Raw genomic sequence first — 18,811 nt, forward strand, 5'->3', positions numbered from 1 at the left:
AATTGCCCGGCAGGAAGGTAAACTGCATTTCCGTGCGCTGCTCTGGTTCGCCAGAAGCAGCTTAGTCATGCTGGCCACATGACCATGAGCTGTACACCGGTTCCCTTGGCCAATAAAGCAAGATGAGCGCTGCAACCCCAGAGTCGGCCACGACTGGACCTAATGGTCAGGAGTCCCTTTACCTTACCCTTAGTTTAAAACTTCCTGGTTGACCTGAGCTAAGTCTGGCAGGACAGCTTACTCTATGGTCTTAACCCCCTTCATGCATTAATTAGACTTAAGCTTGTTGGTTATATGAGACTGGTTATCCCACACTTGTGGCATGGGAGTGATGTGGGCTCTCCTGGGAGGAAGTCTTCAGAATCAGAGGAGGCTGGTACAGCAGTGTCCTCTGGTCTGGAAGGACGATAAGAGGCACCACATCAGTGGTGCTTGAGTGTGGGTTGTAACTGGGGAAAAGTTGTAACAATGAATTATCTGGTTAGAAAAATGGGGAACTAGAATAATTATAGAACAAGAGTGATGGACAGAAAGTTTCATCTCTATCTCCCCATCCCACACTCTTTCTGCTCTCTGGCAGAATATCAGCAAGGCTTCCATGAGATGCTCTTGCTTTTCCGCCTACTTGTGGAGAAGGAGCATGAGATCTACTGGCTCTTCCAGTTCTTCCTCCAAAAAACAGTAAGTTGGTTGGTTGGTTGGTTGGTTGGTTGGTGGGTTGGTTGATTTGCACTTTGCCTTTGCAAGAAGAAGTGTCCAAAGCAGGTTGCAATATTTTTAACTATTCGAGAAATTTGCAAAAATCAGAATGGAGCCAATAAAAGAACTCACCAGCAGAAGAAATCAAAATACAGCAGGGAGACTAAAGACTCAGAATGCTAAATGCTTGCTGAAAAGTACATTCTGTAAAGAATGATAGTGATAGTGCGCTTGGGTGGCAGAGTTCTGCAGTCTGTATGCTGTTGTGCAGAAGACCTTTCTCCTTGTTTCTCACCAACTGTACAACAGCTGGTAAGAACACAAGAAGAGTGCTGCTGGATCTAGTCCAGGATTCTGTTGTAACCTTCTGGAAAGCCCAAAAGCAGGGCCCAGGTGCAACAGGGCTTTCTCCACTTGTGATCCCCAGCAACTGATATTCGGAGATATGGTTTCTATCAGGTACTGTTAGCCATTATGGGTCCACACAGTCTCCAGAGTCAAAACACTTTAGAGCTGGTAGGGACTTTGGAATTTGTACTCAACCCTCTGCTCAATGCATGGTCTGCAGTGCAGGATTCTACAGAATCCCCGAGAGATGACTATCCAGCCTCTGTTTAAATGCTTGCACCAATGGGGAGCCCCCATCCCCACTTAATGCAATCCATTCCCCTGGTAGAAAGCTCTTACTATTAGGAAGATTTGCTGAAAACGACTTCCTAGCAAGTCCCACTCCTTAGTTCTAGTCCTGGAACAGCTGATAATAAATCCATTCCATCTTCTACTGCATGCTGAAATATGAGAGGCCGCATCAGTATTGGCATTCCACCGGCTCTTGAATACACATGTTTACATAAGCATTCTCCTGACCTCCTGGCTGGAATTCCTAGCTTTGATTGTGGTTTTTGCTGTTACACTGTTTTAATAGGCTTCTTTACTATGTATTTTAATTGGCTTCTTTGTTAATGTATTTTAATTATAGATGTTTTAATGTGGTTGTTTTACTATTTATTTTAATTACAGGTAGCTGTATTTTTATAATTGGTTTGATACTCATTATTTGGCTGTGTGCTTTTATTGCTTGTGAACTGCCTCTGTATAAAGGTAAAGGTAAAGGTACCCCTGCCCGTACGGGCCAGTCTTGACAGACTCTGGGGTTGTGCGCCCATCTCACTTAAGAGGCCAGGGGCCAGCGCTGTCTGGAGACACTTCCGGGTCACGTGGCCAGCGTGACAAGCTGTATCTGGCAAGCCAGCGCAGCACACAGAACGCGGTTTACCTTCCCGCTAGTAAGCGGTCCCTATTTATCTACTTGCACCCGGAGGTGCTTTCGAACTGCTAGGTTGGCAGGCGCTGGGACCGAACGACGGGAGCGCACCCCGCCGCGGGGATTCAAACCGCCGACCTTTCGATCGGCAAGCCCTAGGCGCTGAGGCTTTTACCCACAGCGCCACCCGCGTCCCCTATTGATCTGTATATCAATTCTAATAACAACAACAGCCACCCTTCAGATATTTGAAGACAGTATACCACTGAATACCAGTATGTTGATGAGCAGCAGGGCTATTGTGCTTATACCCTGCTTGTGGACTTCCACAAGCCCAGCCACTGTGTGAAACAGCAAGCTGGATCCTATCGATAGACATGTATTCTGATACAACAAGGTTCATGTGCTCTAACTCATTTATATGTTTGTTAAGCCATCTTGTGGGTCCTGATGGATGGGACGCTTGGGGTGGAAGTCTTTTTAAAGAGTGAATTTGCTTGATGTAGGAAGGTCTCTGAACTCCAAAGAAATGCTGGGGATTTTCTTTATAAAACAAAATAGAAGACATGGGGTAGTGCACAGCTCCAGTTACAATCTCTTGGAGCAATGAGGCTCCAAGGACTTTCTGTTGAAGCAGAGGTGCAGGAGTGCCTGTTCTGCATTCTGTGCTGGGGAACAGAAGCTAGCACATCCAGCATTTTGCTAGATATCCTCAATAGGGACTCTTCCCATACAGGTCTGGGCAGAGTACAAATGTGTCCCTGGAACAACTATATATTTCGGTTTCCTGGGTGTCTTGGGGAGGACTTATTCCCATCATGTGGACTGACCTATGCAAGATCAGGACGCAGCCAGCCCGCACCATCTGGTCTCATCATGCTCCTTTGAATATTTTCACAGCCCAGGATTCTTGTTTTCCAGGAGAATAGCTGCATTATGAACGTTGGGGTGGAGAAAAACCTGATCATGCTTAGAGCCTTGATTGCATTTATGGATCCAACCTTTGCAAAGCATTTGGGTAAGTTCTGCCACCTGCCCAGTTTCTTCAGATATCACGCCACATCAACATGCCTGCAACAGTTTTGGGCTTGCCAACCACTCTAGCAGGCCACAATATATGGGTAGTGAAAAGTATTGTTGGCTTTAAGGATCAGAAGTTATACAGGCCAAGATATGTGTGCAAACAGTCCCTATTACTGATATTTAGTTACAGAGACAGATTCTTTTCCTGATTTTCTTTTATTTATTATTTTCAATTTTATACATTTCAGTAATTATTAGCAAAAGCACACCTCTAGTTAAGAACAGTTTCAGGTTAAGGAATGGACCTCTGGAACAAATTAAGTTCGTAACTAGAGGTACCACTGTATTCCACAAACCATTTCCATTCTTTTTTAACAAGCTTGTTATCTTGATTTCTTATTTTTTCCTGGTAAGGTTCACCATTTCTGCATATTCCATAAGTTTTTGTATCCACTCTTCTTTCGCTGGGACTTCTTCATCTTTCCATTTTTGGGCAAGTAGCACTCTTGCCGCTGTAGTTGCATACATGAATAAATTTCTATACAATTTGGGTAGTTCTGTCCCTATAATTCCCCAAAGGAAAGCTACAGACAGATGTGTTCATGGTAAGAGCAATTGGATCATGGAATAATTTGCCTAAAAGGTTGAAGGTCTTCAAGCCAAGGCTGGACAGCCATCTGTTGAGAATACTGTAGCTCTGGATATCCTGCATAGAGCAGGAAGCTTAAGCAGATGATCTACATGATTCTATGTCTCTACCTTCTGTCCTCAACACAGAAGACAGCAGGACAGGAAGTCTTGTACCTCACTGTTCCAAGATGCCATCAGCATCATTGATTCACAAAGCAACAATAGGAAGGCATTCCCAGCGGTGGTGGGCTCTCCTTTGCTGTCAGTACTTAAGCAGATGCTGGTTGACAGGGCATCCTATCAGGGATATTGTTGTCGCATCCTGCACTGCACTGCAGATCCTACATGGATCAGGAAGTTGAACTAGATGAGCTCAAAGGTACCTATTTGTTCTGTTAGGGCAATCAGCCAGTCCCTCTGGGTTGAGATACAATTCATGGGTTCTAAACTTCCATTTCCTTAATATTTCTAGAAGAGAAAGGTCGAGTGGTACAGTCCTTGTTCCCTTGGTTCTGCCTGTTTTTCCAGCGAGTTTTCAAGTCTTTTGACGATGTCTGGAGACTTTGGGAGGTGAGTGGTTTTTGCTATTTACATGGCTGGAAGTTTATGCTCCTGAAGAGATGCTGGATATAAAACACCCCTCACAGTACCTGTTTGGGTGACTGAATGGACAAATCGTCTCGCCTGGTATAAGGCAGCTTCATCTGTGCATCTTAATGCATTGGCATATTTTGCTTGCTACCATGCTGGCTAACTGGATTTAGATTGCTTCCACATGCCATTCCTAAGAGCAACAGTGATAGAGAGGCAGTTCCTAAAGCAAATGCATAATTAAATGAGAATATATATCTAGAGAGAGAGGGAGGGAAAGGGAGATTCTCAGCACAGTCCTGGAAACCTGCATTCAGATTCCAGTGAGCAAAATCTTCTCCGTGCAGCGGATGCCACAGTGGATTTTAAATGCAAAATCTGTTTCACTACGGCTGGCAGTTTTCTCCGTTTTGTTGACTCTCTGGGCAAAAATTAGGGGGCTTGGCAGCCTTGCCAGACGAGAAACAGCCTCTCCATGGTGCTGTGCCAGTTGCCTCCCTGATGCTGGCCAGTGATTCCTGCCAGCTACACAGCTGGTGCGCATTAGTGGTTGTGCCACAGCTCCTCTTAAAGCCTTTTTCTTTTCTTTTTTCTTTTTTTGCCTTTTTAAGTCGAATCCCAAATGGAGGCCAGGACTGCTGCTGTAGCAGGATGTTCTGACCCCGCCAAACAGCAGCCATTTGTTTAGCAGCCTCAGCCGCCCCTCCTGTACCCCGGCGCCTTTTATTATTTCAATTAATATGTGCAGAGAATTTTCCCCTTGTGTTTGTCCTTCCTGCTGAGTCGGCTTCTGCACACCAGCCGTTTGCCGGTAATTATGTGGAAGGGAGGTGAAAGGGCAAAGCTCCATCTGGGTTGGGAAAGGAAAGTTCTTCGCTATCTCCAAAGAAGCTCAATTAATCCAGGCCATTAGGATTTGCGTTGGTGTTATTGTTGTAGCAGGTAGGCCTCCTAGCCAGTTCCTCTAGGGGTCTTTGGGCTTCAAGCAGTTTATTGCAAATGCTGAATATCCTTCCTAGGGTTGCCAGACCACAGAGTTTGACCTGATCTTTAAATGGTTCAGGGTTCTTCTATGGGTCTCTAGTAGAAGGAGTAAAATTTCAGGGTGAAGGGTCAAAATCAAAGGGACAAGCTCCTTTCCTTATGGCTTAAGAGGTTTCTTTTTTTTTTCTTTTGTAACCCCCTCTTCTCATATGTCTGTCAGTCTCTGTCACCAAGAAACCAAGCAAAGGACGGACTGTGGACCAGTGGTGGGGTATCTGCTTTGTCAGTGTTTGAAAAGGAAAAGGTTCTGACCTCCTTTGTGAAATATACTTGGAATCAAGAGTGGATTTCATGCTCTTTATTCAGCTCATAGTGGTGAGGAGGAATGGAAGCTTCCCACAGAATGTCTGCTTTATATACATTACAGTGGTGCCTCGCAAGACAAAAAGAATCCGTTCCGTGAGTCTCTTCGTCTAGCGGTTTTTTCGTCTTGCGAAGCAACCCTATTAGCGGCTAAGCGGATTAGCGCTATTAGCGGTTTAGCGGCTATTAAAGGCTTAGCAGCTTAGCTGCTAAAAGGCTATTAGCGGCTTAGCGGCTTAAAAAAAGGGGGGGAGCGGAAAAAAATCGCAAGACTAGCAAGACATTTCGTCTTGTGAAGCAAGCCCATAGGGAAAATCGTCTTGCGAAGCAACTCAAAAACGGAAAACCCTTTCGTCTAGCGGGTTTTCCGTCTTGCGAGGCATTCGTCTTGCGGGGCACCACTGTATTTACGCAATGGGCCCCTTGTGATTGGCTAATTCCGGGATGCACCTGTAGGCCAATCAGGTTGCAGATTCACTTCCACCTGGAGCTGGATTGGGTGGCTCCCGTGGACCAATTAGACTGCTGCATTCTGGACCCTATTGTTCTAGGACCAATCAGACTGCTGCATTCTGAATCCTATTGTTCTAGGACCAATCAGACTGCTGCCTTTTGGATCCTATTCAACTCAGTACATAACACTTTGCCTCCTTTGCCTGGTCCTTGAGAAAGAGAATGCGGCTTTTATTCTTAAAAGTCGTCTTCTACAACCACGACCAACAGCTTTATACATATCAAACGCAACCAGCTTTCTACCATCTGACCAACCCACCGCACACACAACCAATGACAACTCTATATATACAGGCATACGCAGGTGAAAAGTTGTATGAGTCATGCAGGCTTTGCCGATTCATGCTAACTCAGTTCCTTTTGTATTAAAGAAACAGCAGCTAATTTTTAGCCGTGACATGCTTTGCATGTAGAAAGTCTCGCTCCCAATCAGTGCAGACAAATACTGAGCTTCCTACATGCCTTAAGTCAGGCTTGCTCCAGCTATGTGCATTCCTTTGCCCATGTCATAGTCAGGGCCATCTTTACCCGGGGGTGCGAGTGGTGCGAGGCACCCAGGCGCTGAATTCTGGGGGGTGCCAGGCGCCCGCCGCTGAAGTTGCCTAAGCTCTTAACTGTCTACCTGTTATGAAATAATAAATAATTTTGATCAAGCTAGAAAAACAAAATACATATATACCTAGGTATTACCAAAATGTACACCTACTGTTTCACTAAAGGACTTTAGACTTTCTGCACTCATTTACCAAAAACGCACCACGCTTGTCATTCACAACGGCAGCGCTTGTCAGACTCAATGACGGCGCTTGTCATTCACAACAAGAGATAAGGCATAAGCGTGGTGTCTGACATAAGCATAATAAAAGTTAATTTGGGGGCGCTGGGTGGATCTTTGCACCCTGGCGGTGGATATGCTAAAGACAGGGCTGGTCAGAGTTGGGTTACAAGCAGAAGTCTGGGATGAGCCAGGAACCTTGAGTTACTAACCATGGAACATAGCTGTCAACGTTTCCCTTTTTTAAAGGGAAATTCCCTTATTCCCAATAGGATTCCTCGCAAGAAACGGGGGAAGTTGACAGCTATGCCATGGAACCAGTCAGTAATCAGGGTTGAAGGACTCACTGGAAAGCAGAGTTGAGGAGCATGCCAGAACCAAACAACCACCAAAGAAACATGGACACACTACAGCACAAGAAGACATTCCTGCTCAAATAAAGCTCATCTGGAACAGGAGTCCTTTTATACTCTCTACTGCCCAAAATGATCCAATGACCAGCCTGAATGGGCAGAGTCAATCCAGAGCATGAAGAATCCAGTGAGAAGCTACCACCTGTAGTCCAGTAGTTCACCACACCAATCCAGATGTTCCTGAAAGTGTCACTAGGCTCCACCCCCTCCCCTAACAGCTTCCGCCCCTTCTGCACCAGCTGAGACCACCCGTCCCCTGAGCCACAGGAGACCTTAGTACAGGCTTCCTCAACCTTGGCCCTCCAGATGTTTTGAGACTACAATTCCCATCATTCCTGACCACTGGTCCTGCCAGCTAGGGATCATGGGAGTTGTAGGCCACAAACATCTCGAGGGCCAAGTTTGAGGAAGCCTGCCTTAGAAGCAACCTTGTCCCTGCCCTCTTTCCTCCACCAAATAATGCCACATTCATTTTCCCTGCACTGGTTTAGCTTACCTCTGTCTTGCTTAAGAAATAACCAAAGGTCACCTTCTCTGTTGTACTGGCTATGTGGCAGAATTGGATTTAGCTAAGCTCTATTTAAAAATATGCATGCGGAAAAAACTTTTCAGCCCAGATCAGTCTGTGCTCCACAGGAAATCTGAGTTTTTTCTGTTCATAAAGGGCTTTGCTTCATTTCCTGAAGGCTGCAGTGACTCAGTATCCTAATCTTGGGCAGGACATGGAGTGGGAAAGGAAAATATGGGGAAGGGAAAGCACCTGAACAGTAAGTTATCTGGTCTCCTCCAAATCTTGAAGGTGGGCCTCATTGTGGCTGGAAAAACCCACAACGGTCACATCCACACCCAGGATTCTCATCTTCCAATTTTGTCCCAGCATTTTAGAGTTCTGGAATTGCCTGGCTTTGCTTCCAAAGTAGATTCAATGCATTAAGAATTCTCAATTTTTCTTGGTTTTTAAACTCTCCAAATGTTGCATGTGCCACACAGTGCATGCACATTCTGCTACAACTTTCAGTGACTGTTGCATTCATATCTTCCTCCCCAACCTTCATCGTTAATTCACACGCAAGCCTAGATAAAAGATGGAACAAAAAAGCCTTATTAATAACAACAATAATAAATTGTAAATAAACAATAATAAATAAGCTGTCCTAGGGGCCCTAGGGGTCCTAAGGTCCTAGGGGAGGTTACAACAATTAAAACATAAAATTAAAAGCAGTTTAAAAGATATTGCATCCTAGAAATAAGGTGAGTTCTTAAAATATACATCCCACATGGCAAAAGTGGGGGTAAAGAGTTGCACCTTCCGCACCAAATTCTGTGTTGCAATGCAATAACTAATGAAGATTCTTCTGGTGTGGTGTTTTACTAATGCACAAGACCAAAGCCCCCCCCCCCCCACACACACACACAAAAAATATTCTTGATGTGCAACCACACCAAGAGAGCCATTTTGCAGTGTTTTGTCAATGCACCTGTGTGCACAGGGGAGGGGTCTAAGAGATGCAAATTCTCTGAAGGAACAGAAAGCTGTGAATGAGGCGTGCTCCAATTCGGAAATTGTTGTTTGCCGTTTTCCTAGTTAAACCAGAATCTGGGATGAGTGGCACGCAGAGCAAAACAAATCAGGAGAAAAACAAAGGAAGTTACAGAGGAAATTGACTCATTTCTAAGGTTCTAGGTGCCTTGTGGTTCCTGCTGGCACCCAGCTATGTGTCAGACTAGACACTTCCTTGAATGGTGTGCTGAACTACTCCTTCTATACAGATCTTGATAAGTCAGGGATAAGATTCTTTGCAGTGTGATCTTCTGGTGTTACAAAACAGGCATCTTCTATAATAACTGGGCATCGCAGTGTGGCTCATATCACCTTGTTGTCATCCTTTCTCCTTCAGACATAGTGCATGTCTGACACAAAACAACACTTGGGTGCACACATTGCTGTCGACCTAAAATGACTGATGGGGAAGAGAAAGTAGAATAAATGCTAAGCAGAGATTTCAAACGGTTCAGCCCTCTCCCACTCCCGCTCCCCCGTGACATCCACTGATTCTAGTGAGGTTCGCTGGAAGAATTCAGCTTCTGTGCATTCCGGTGCAAATTGATCTGATCTGCAGCAGCTCCCAGACCAATGTGCTGAGTGAGATGGAATAATCCTTCAGATCTTACACTTCTCTGAATCTTTCGGTACAATTTTCAGCTCAAAATGTAGCAAAGTGTGCCCCAAATTGCAGAAATGTGTTAAAATATGTACAGTGATAAAGAACACATACTTAAATAAAAACTTTTGTCCAGATCTTTTTTTAAAACAACAACCAGCAAGTGGCAAATATTTGGGTTGCAGGGAGCATTTTAGTAGCCACATATTCAGAAAAGGACAATCAAAATAATCCAGGGAATGCAGTGACTCCCCTACGAGAAGAGGTTAAAGCATTTGGGGCATTTGAGATTAGAGAACAGGCAAGGAAAAGGTGGCATGATAAGTTTATGGAATTATGCGTGGCATTGAGAAAGTGGATAGAGAAGGGTTTTCTCCCTCTCTCACAACACTAGAACTTGCGGGCATCTAACGAACCTGAAAGCTGGACCATAAAGAAGGCTGATCACTGAAGAATTGATGCTTTTGAATGATGGTGCTGGAGGAGACTCTTGAGAGTCCCATGGACTGCAAGAAGAACAAACCTCTCCATTCTGAAGGAAATCAGCCCTGAGTGCTCACTGGAAGGACAGATCATGAAGCTGAGGCTCCAATACTTTGGCCACCTCATGAGAAGAGAAGACTCCCTGGAAAAGATCCTGATGCTGGGAAAGATGGAGGGCACAAGGAGAAGGGGACGACAGAGGACGAGATGGTTGGACAGTGTTCTCGAAGCTACTAACATGAGTTTGACCAAACTGCGTGAGGAAGACAGGAGTGTCTGGCGTGCTCTGGTCCATGGAGTCACGAAGAGTCGGACACGACTAAATGATTAAACAACAACAACAAACCTGATTGATGGAAGATTCAGGACAGAGAAAAGAAAAGACTTCTTCACACAGTGCAACACAGTTAAACTCTAGAACTTGCTCGCACAGGAGGCATTGAGGCCACTAACTTGGATGGCTTTAAGAGAGGATTAGACAATTTCATGGAAGATCGGGCCAATCAATGCCTACTAGCCATAATGGATACGGGTGGTGCTGAGGTCTAAACCACTGAGGTGGCTCCTTACATGGGTCTCCCACTCCTCATTTAACCCCTGCATAAACCCTGGTGTCAGGAGACGATACAGAACAACAACCCCCTGTGTTGCAAACTTAACACAACAAACAACACAAGCGACACGAAGACCAGTATACTAGATAGCACTGCAATTCTTATTGCATAAAGGTAAAGGTAAAGGGACCCCGACCATTAGGTCCAGTCGTGACCGACTTGGGGGTCATCTCACTTTATTGGCCAAGGGAGCCGGCGTACAGCTTCCAGATCATGTGGCCAGCATGACTAAGAGCAGCACACGGAAACGCCGTTTACCTTCCCACCGGAGCGGTACCTATTTATCTACTTGCACTTTGACATGCTTTCGAACTGCTAGGTTGGAAGGAGCAGGGACCGAGCAACGAGAGCTCACCCCGTCACGGGGATTCGAACCACCGACCTGTTGGTTTCTGCTTTCTTCACTGTGCAGCGAAGTGCTTGTCACGGGACAATGTTTTGCATTCCACAGTCAGAGTACTGTTGGGTTTCCCACGGGAATGGGAGACTGGATGTGACGTACACTGGTTTCCTGTTTTTCACTGCTCTCTTGGTGTTCTTTGTTTTTCCGAGGAGAAGGAGTTGTTGCTTCTCTGCTCTCGCAGAGGCAAGATGCATGTTTGTAATCTCTCAGCATTGAAGTGTAAATAAAAAAAAGTTAAGTATGTGGCACGTACTGCTCATCCTTCCGCGGTGTACAGGACTCTGCAAATACAACACGACCTTCTGATTGGCAAGTCCTAGGCTCTGTGGTTTAACCCACAGTGCCACCTGAGTTGCATAATATACAAAAAAAACAAAAACAAATTGTGTACACTTGTAAATTCTCTAGTATATTTGAAATCAAATGAACACACGTCTGTCAATCTTTGAAAGTCCGTAGAAGTATAATGAGTCTATAGTTGAAACAAAGTGATAAATGCTATCCTGTGGGCTAAGTGGTAAAACTTTTTAGGTGTTCATAGTGCCGAAGTAGTAAGTGAATAACAATGTAAGACAGTGATCCCGGATAATCTGACTGTTTCGCTGGAATTTACAAGTGTACACAATTTGTTTTTGTTGTATATTATGCAATAAGAATTGCAGTGCTCTCTAGTATACTGGTCTTTGTGTTGATTGTGTTGTTTGTGGTGTCAGGAGCCGGCCAGCAGTAAATGACACAGAGTTAAGTGAAGCTAACTCTTCATTAGAAAAATCAGGATCAGCACAGGAGTGCCAGGCCTAATGAGCACACCAACTCTCTCTGGTAGGTCTTGCCCCTATGAGGCAGTTGTGGAAGCTGTGCCTTCACACAGCTGCCTAAGTGCCCTCCTCTCCCAGGGTCTCCAAGCAATCTGAGACTCTGCTAGCATGCCTGTCCTCTGCTCCTCCCGCTTCATGCCTCTGTGGGTTCTGGGAGACCAGCGAGGAGAGGAGGCTGTCGCAGCAACAGCAGGAGACACCTGTGCCTCTTCACCAGCCAGACTTTCTTCCTCTTGGACTCCTTCCTCTCCTGCTTCTGATTCTGGACTTCTCTCTGCCACAGACTCTCCCAGCTCACCAAGCCCTATTTATCTCTTTAGCTTTGTCGCTGTGGTCTAAACCACTGAGCCTCTTGGGCTTGCCGATCAGAAGGTCGGCGGTTCGAATCCCCCCGGCGGGGTGAGCTCCTGTTGCTCTGCCCCAGCTCCTGCCAACCTAGCAGTTCGAAAGCACACCAGTGCAAGTAGATAAATAGGTACCGCTGTGGCGGGAAGGTAAATGGCGTTTCCGAGTGCTCTGGTTTCCGTCACGGGGTTCCGTTGTCCCAGAAGTGGTTTAGTCCTGCTGGCCACATGGCCTGGAAAGCTGTCTGTGGACCAACGCCGGCTTCCTCAGCCTGAAAGCGAGATGAGCACCACAACCCCATAGTCGCCTTTGACAGGACTGAAGCGTCCAGGGGTCCTTAACCTTCTTTCTTTCTTTCTTTCTTTCTTTCTTTCTTTCTTTCTTTCTTTCTTTCTTTCTTTCTTTCTTCTTTTGTCCTCGCTCCAGGGTCGGAGGCCTTTCTGAATGCCAATTGCTGGAGACCACAGCAAGGGAGAATGGTCTCCAGCAATTGGCATTCAGAAAGGCCAACCAGATGCCTGTGAGAAACCCATATGCAGAACCAACTCAGGTTCTGCATATGGGTTTCTCACAGGCATCTGGTTGGTCCCTGTGAGAACAGGATGCTGGACTAGATGGGCCATTGACCTGATGCTGCAGGTTCTCCATATGTTCTTATTGGGGTGAGGGGACAAGCCAGTGTGGTGTAGTGATTAAGAGTGGTAGACTCGTAATCTGGTGAACCGGGTTCGTGTCTCTGCTTCTCCACATGCAGCTGCTGGGTGACCTTGGGCTAGTCACACTTCTTTGAAGTCTCTCAGCCCCACTCACCTCACAAAGTGTTTGTTGTGGGGGAGGAAGGGAAAGGAGAATGTTGGCCGCTTTGAGACTCCTTCGGGTAGTGATAAAGCAGGATATCAAATCCAAACTCCTCCTCCTCCTCTTCTTCTTCCTCCTCCTCCTCCTCCTCCTCCTCCTCCTCTTCTTCTTCTTCTTCTTCTTCTTCTTCTTCTTCTTCTTCTATAAAAGAATGGGAACCAGGAATTTGGCACAGGATTCTATGGTATAATGTATCCCATTATATGAAAATATGGGAATGAATGTTAAATAAGTGCAAAGATTTGTTAAAACTGTGACATAAGCTAATTTTTAAATGTCATAATAAATACACAATCACAGGACAAACTGTTTTAGAGGTTATATAACAACAAAATGTGTTGGAGATAATATTCAAAATGTATAGTTCACCCAAGAACAATAGATCATGTGCAAGCAACATTTGTTACAACACCCTCCAGAATATTTATAATGGTGGTATTTTACTTTTCTTTTAACTTTTTTGGGGGAAAATCTTCTGTGTCTATACAAAATTAGAGTTCAGATTTTTTAATGAAAAAAAATATCACAGATGAATGCAGAGATGGAACAGACGTATGACTGAGCACACATATAATTGGCACAGGCTGGGAATAGACTGATCCATTCACCCCTAATTCTAGCTTGTGTTGGTCTCCTCCAAGGTGTTTCTGACTGGGCTGCCTTGCAGAAACTTTCAAGTGATTGTAGCCTACACAATGTTGCAGACAGTGAGAGATCAGATCCTCAGAGAAGACATGAATGGAGACGACATTATAATGGTGAGTCAGACTATCAGAACACCTAAAAGTTACATGATATGCAATTAAGCACCAAGACTATAATCCAGGGTACCCTGGATTCCCACATAGGCAAGCTACCTACAAAAATCTTGGTGAACATTGTATGCTGCGCTGATATTTTATGATACAGCGGCATACACATACTCTTATAAATAAATAAATGTTGAATGGTGAAGTTGTAGGGTTGGAAGGAAAGCAACAGAGCATACCTAGGGAACTTCTAGATGTTTGCTGCTGCCTGCCACAAAGATTATACAGTGGTGCCTTGCAAGACGAAATTAATTCGTTCCGCGAGTTTTGTCGTCTTGCGATTTTTTTCGTCTTGCGAAGCACGGTGTTGGGAAAGTTTGGGAAAAGCTTCAAAAACCTCAAAAAGCTTTAAGAACCTCAAAAAAGGCTACCACACCGCGTGCTATGAGTTGCTCCTCGAAGTCAAGTCACAACTGTATTAATGGTGTTAAGAAAAAGGAAACAAACTTGCAAGACGTTTCCGTCTTGCGAAGCAAGCCCATAGGGGAAATCGTCTTGCGAAGCAGCTCAAAAAACCAAAAACCCTTTCGTCTAGCGAGTTTTTTGTCTTGCGAGGCATTCGTCTTGCGAGGTACCACTGCAATGCATCAATACAACCTAACCGTATTCAGCAACCATGCTATAAACAAGGGGTAGGAAACCTGTAACCCTCTGGATATTATTGACCTCTAACACCCATCAGCCCCAGCCAGCCTGGTCAATGGTTAGGGATGATGGGAATTGTTGTCCAGCTACATCTTGAGGGCCACAGATTTTTTATCTCTGCTGCCGCCAGTTGGTTACTCTCCTGGTAAAAGTCACCTTCAAAATCATCTTCAAGTTTATTCTTTTACATGTGCTTTTTTACTCTTTAGACTCTTTGGTTCAAGCCCTATGGTGGGCAAAAAAGATTCCTGAATTGGGGGGGGGGTTTGAACTAGATGATACTCATGGTCTCTTCCAACACTACAATTTTGTTATTCTGAGAAGTTTGTAATAGTTGGGGGAAATTAACAGATCACATTCCACTGTGTGTATGTTTTAATGTTTTATTAATATTCTTAAATATGCTTTATACATCAACCCAGCAGATTGTAACAGCCTGGATCCTGGGAAAAATGCCAACGATCATTTGGATGAACTTGAATTGAACTGTGAACTGAATGTGAATGGACTAGTTCATTTTGTGAAGGAATGAGCACGAACCAATATTAGTTCCTTTTTAGACATTTTGAAAACTAGTCCCTAAATAACAGCTTTCTAAGCTATATAACAATCAATATAACAATCAATGAGTGCACAGTCTGGGCACACAATAGTTGAGTAGTACAAATCAACAAGTCTAACCCTTTTATGCAAACACATAGACCTGTGTTTGGTGTAATGTGTGAACGAGACTCAATGACAGCAAGGAAGAGTAATAGCAGAGTTGGGAGGTTCCAGGTGTTGGCGGTGCCATCCTGCAGGACTGGTGGGCATCACCAGTGATGCTTCCCACTGGTGCTGGAGCCGACTGACTTTTAGTCTGATCACTCCACATTCTTCTTATATTCTAATATTTTCATATCAGAGACTGCAATACATTTGCAACCAAACAGAAATGGCAATATAATCTGTGAAACAGCAAGCCCGGCTGACTGATAAGCTGTCACTTTTCTTCTCTGTTACAGCTGTGCAATAACATCGTAGATCTGGATGCCGATGAATTGATCTCCAAATCCTGTAACACATATGAGGTTCTCCTGAAATATAAAGATAAGGTAAGGGGGGGTGGAATAGGAACTCTCCTTCCAATATAATATTTCTGGGTTCAGAGAAGGATTCCATTCACAGGCTTAAGCTTTTTCTTAAAAAAAAAAGCCTGTTCTCACAATAACAAACAAAGGCAGCTCAAACTCAAACACAACTAGACTTTGTTACTAATCAGGCAAAAGCCTGAGAAATGTCACTGTTGGGGGTACAGCTGGTGCAAATACCCCTGTTCACCTTTGTGAGGTCATTTGTTCCCTGCCACTTCAGGCAGTTTCCCTAGTTAAATAAAGGGTGGCAGGAGGTGAACAATGATATATTCTCTTTGTTATATATATTGCTGATGTGTCCTCCATTTGTCCTCAGGTTCCGAAGGAGTTCAAGGAGTTCTTTGGTCAGCCACTGTAATAAAGGTGCCTTGTTATAAAAGTCGAAAGAGTCATGTGGCCTGAGTGGTGTTAGTGACACAGAATGGAAATCAACTGGGGGCAGATGTCCCCTCTCTGCCCCTATTGACGTGGGTCAGAGCAAGAAAGGTAGACTAACTGCATGCACTGTTGCCTTAGCACCAAATGGAGCATTATTATTATTATTATTATTATTATTATTATTATTATTATTAATACCCCACCCATCTGGCTGAGTTTCCCCAGCCACTCTGGGAGGCTCCCAATCAAGTGTTAAAAGCAATACAGCATTAAATATTAAAAACTTCCCTGAACAGGGCTGCCTTAAGATGTCTTCTGAATGTCAGGTAGTTTATCTCTTTGACATCTGATGGGAGAGTGTTCCACAGGGTGGGTGGAGGCCCTCTGCCTGGTTCCCTGTAGCCTCACTTCTCGCAATGAGGGAACCGCCAGAAGGCCCTCGGAGCTGGACCTCAGTGTCTGGGCTGAACGATGGGGGTGGAGACGCTCCTTCAAGTATACAGGACCAAGGCCGCTTAGGGCTTTAAAGATCAGCACCAACACTTTGAATGGTGCTCGGAAACGTACTGGGAGCCAATGCAGATCTCTCAGAACCGGTGTTATGTAGTCCCGGCGGCCACTCCCAATCACAAGTCTAGCTGCCACATTCTGGATTAATTGCAGTTTCCGGGTCACCTTCAAAGGTAGCCCCATGTAGAGCACATTGCAGTAGTCCAAGCGGGAGATAACTAGAGCATGCACCACTCTGGCAAGACAGTCCACGGGCAGATAGGGTCTTAGCCTGCATACCAGGTGGAGCTGGTAGGCAGCTGCCCTGGACACAGAGTTAACCTGCGCCTCCATGGACAGCTGTGAGTCCAAAATGACTCCCAGGCTGTGCACCTGGTCCTTCAGGGGCACAGTTACCCCATTCAGTACCAGGGAATCCATCAAGCTAGTTGAAGCCAGACCAGATCAACAGACGGTGAGAAAGATTCCATCCTGAAGAGGATACCATGTTCATAAAGATGGTTGAAGCTGTGATGTGGCTGGCTCCCCTACTGAGCATAAGGAATGGGCAGAGTTCAGAGGCAGAGTAACTCTGCACATGCAGAAGGCTCCAGATTCAATCCTTATCTTCTCTGGGTAGGATGTCTTGACAGTCATAGTGGACAACACTAAAGTGACTGCTCCAAGGGTCTGGTAGAGCAGCTTCCTCTGTTCCTCTGCACCACTTTATTTAAGATTCTGTTTCACATTTCTGCATGGCAGGATTACCTGGAAATATGTTAACAGCCCTCCTTTTGAGAAAGGGATCAGGTAGTAGCAAGGACCCATCTCTGCCTGAGCCCCCAGAGAGCTGTTCCTGTCAATGTAGACCAGGGATGAGGAAACTGTGATTTTCCAGATGTCATTGGACTCCAAGTCCCATCAGCCTCAGCCAGCATGGTTTATCGTCTGAGATGATGGGAGTCGGAATCCAACAACGCTTGGAGGGCCACTGGTTCCACACCTCAATGCTGGGCCAATGGGTCTAATAATAATAATAATAATAATTTATACCCTGCCCCTCTGGCTGAGTTTCCCCAGCCACTCTGGGTGGCTTCCAATCAAGTGTTAAAAACTATACAGCATTAAATATTAAAAACTTCCCTAAACAGGGCTGCCTTCAGATGTCTTTTAAAGAGAAGATAGCTGCTTATTTCCTTCGCATCTGAAGGGAGGGTGTTCCACAGGCCCTCTGCCCCTCTGCCTGGTTCCCTGTAACCTTACTTCTCACAATGAGGGAACTGCCAGAAGGCCCTCAGCGCTGGATCTCAGTTTCTGGGCTGAACGATGGGGGTGGAGATGCTCCTTCAGATATACTGGTTTGAAGCCCTTTAGGGCTTTAAAGGTCAGCACCAACACATTCGGAAACGTACTGGGAGCCAATGCAGATCTCTCAGGACCAGTATTATGTGGTCCCGGCGGCCGCTCCCAGTCACCAGTCTAGCTGCCGCATTCTGGATTACCGTAATTGCAGTTTCCAGGTCACCTTCAAAGGTAGCCCCACGTAGAGTGCATTGCAGTAGTCCAAGTGGGAGATAACTAGAGCATGCAAGACTCTGGCAAGACAGTCCACAGGCAGGTAGGGTCTCAGCCTGTGTACCAGATGGAGCTGGTAGACAGCTGCCCTGGACACAGAATTAACCTGTGCCTCCATGGACAGCTGTGAGTCCAAAATGACTCCCAAGCTGCTCACCTGGTCCTTCAGGGGCACAGTTACCCCATTCAGGACCAGGGAGTCCTCTACACCCACCTGCCCCCTGTCCCCCAAAAATGGTGCAGCATGGCAAAAAGCGGCTTCCCAATTCAAGCTGCTTCCGTCCTCTGGACAAAAACTTCAGCACTTCTTTTGAGACTTTCCGGCTCTCAAGTAGCACAAAACGCCAACCGACTCCATCACGTGCACTTTCATTTGAAGGGAGATGGGGAGATGGGAGCAGGTCCTTGCCGAGTAAATGTTTCCATTGGCCTCCTCACCCCCCAGCCTGCTCTTTCCTTCTGCCCTGCTAGCCTCTCCTGGAGCTGGAAGCGCAGGCATCGGTTTCCGTGGGCGCCTGGCTACTTAAAAGCCAAATAAACAAACACGAAAGGAAGAAAATTGCAAACGAAGTGGAGCGAGGCTGCCCGCCGAACTGTGACATGTTGAAAGTGACCTTGACAGACTCGGTAGAACCTTGATTTGACACTTATCAAATGCGACAGAGGGAGACGCAGCGGGAGGGAAGGGAGGGGCACCTTCTCAACATTCCCCCCAGGACTTGCTCAGCTCTAGAGCTGAAGTAACTCAGTGTGTCTTAGGGTGGGATTTCTGGTTACAGAAATGGGCTGTGGCTTTGCTTGTTGTTGCTGCTTTGCTTAGAATGAGGACGCATCCTGCTTTTCA

General features: G+C 45.6%; 1 protein-coding gene across 1 annotated transcript in view; it reads left to right on the forward strand.

Annotated features, from left to right (window-relative positions):
• TBC1D21 (TBC1 domain family member 21) overlaps window positions 1–18,606 on the forward strand; it is a 37,994-nt gene extending 19,388 nt beyond the window's left edge. The window contains exons 6-11 of the mRNA XM_028706680.2: window positions 581–681; window positions 2,885–2,981; window positions 4,089–4,186; window positions 13,580–13,696; window positions 15,397–15,486; window positions 18,439–18,606. Of these exons, the coding sequence (XP_028562513.2) occupies window positions 581–681; window positions 2,885–2,981; window positions 4,089–4,186; window positions 13,580–13,696; window positions 15,397–15,486; window positions 18,439–18,606 (671 nt within the window). The remainder of the gene's footprint in view (window positions 1–580; window positions 682–2,884; window positions 2,982–4,088; window positions 4,187–13,579; window positions 13,697–15,396; window positions 15,487–18,438) is intronic.
• The last annotated feature ends 205 nt before the right edge of the window (window positions 18,607–18,811 follow it).

The sequence above is a fragment of the Podarcis muralis genome, chromosome 14 (genome assembly GCF_964188315.1).
Source record: "Podarcis muralis chromosome 14, rPodMur119.hap1.1, whole genome shotgun sequence".
Taxonomy (NCBI): domain Eukaryota; kingdom Metazoa; phylum Chordata; class Lepidosauria; order Squamata; family Lacertidae; genus Podarcis; species Podarcis muralis.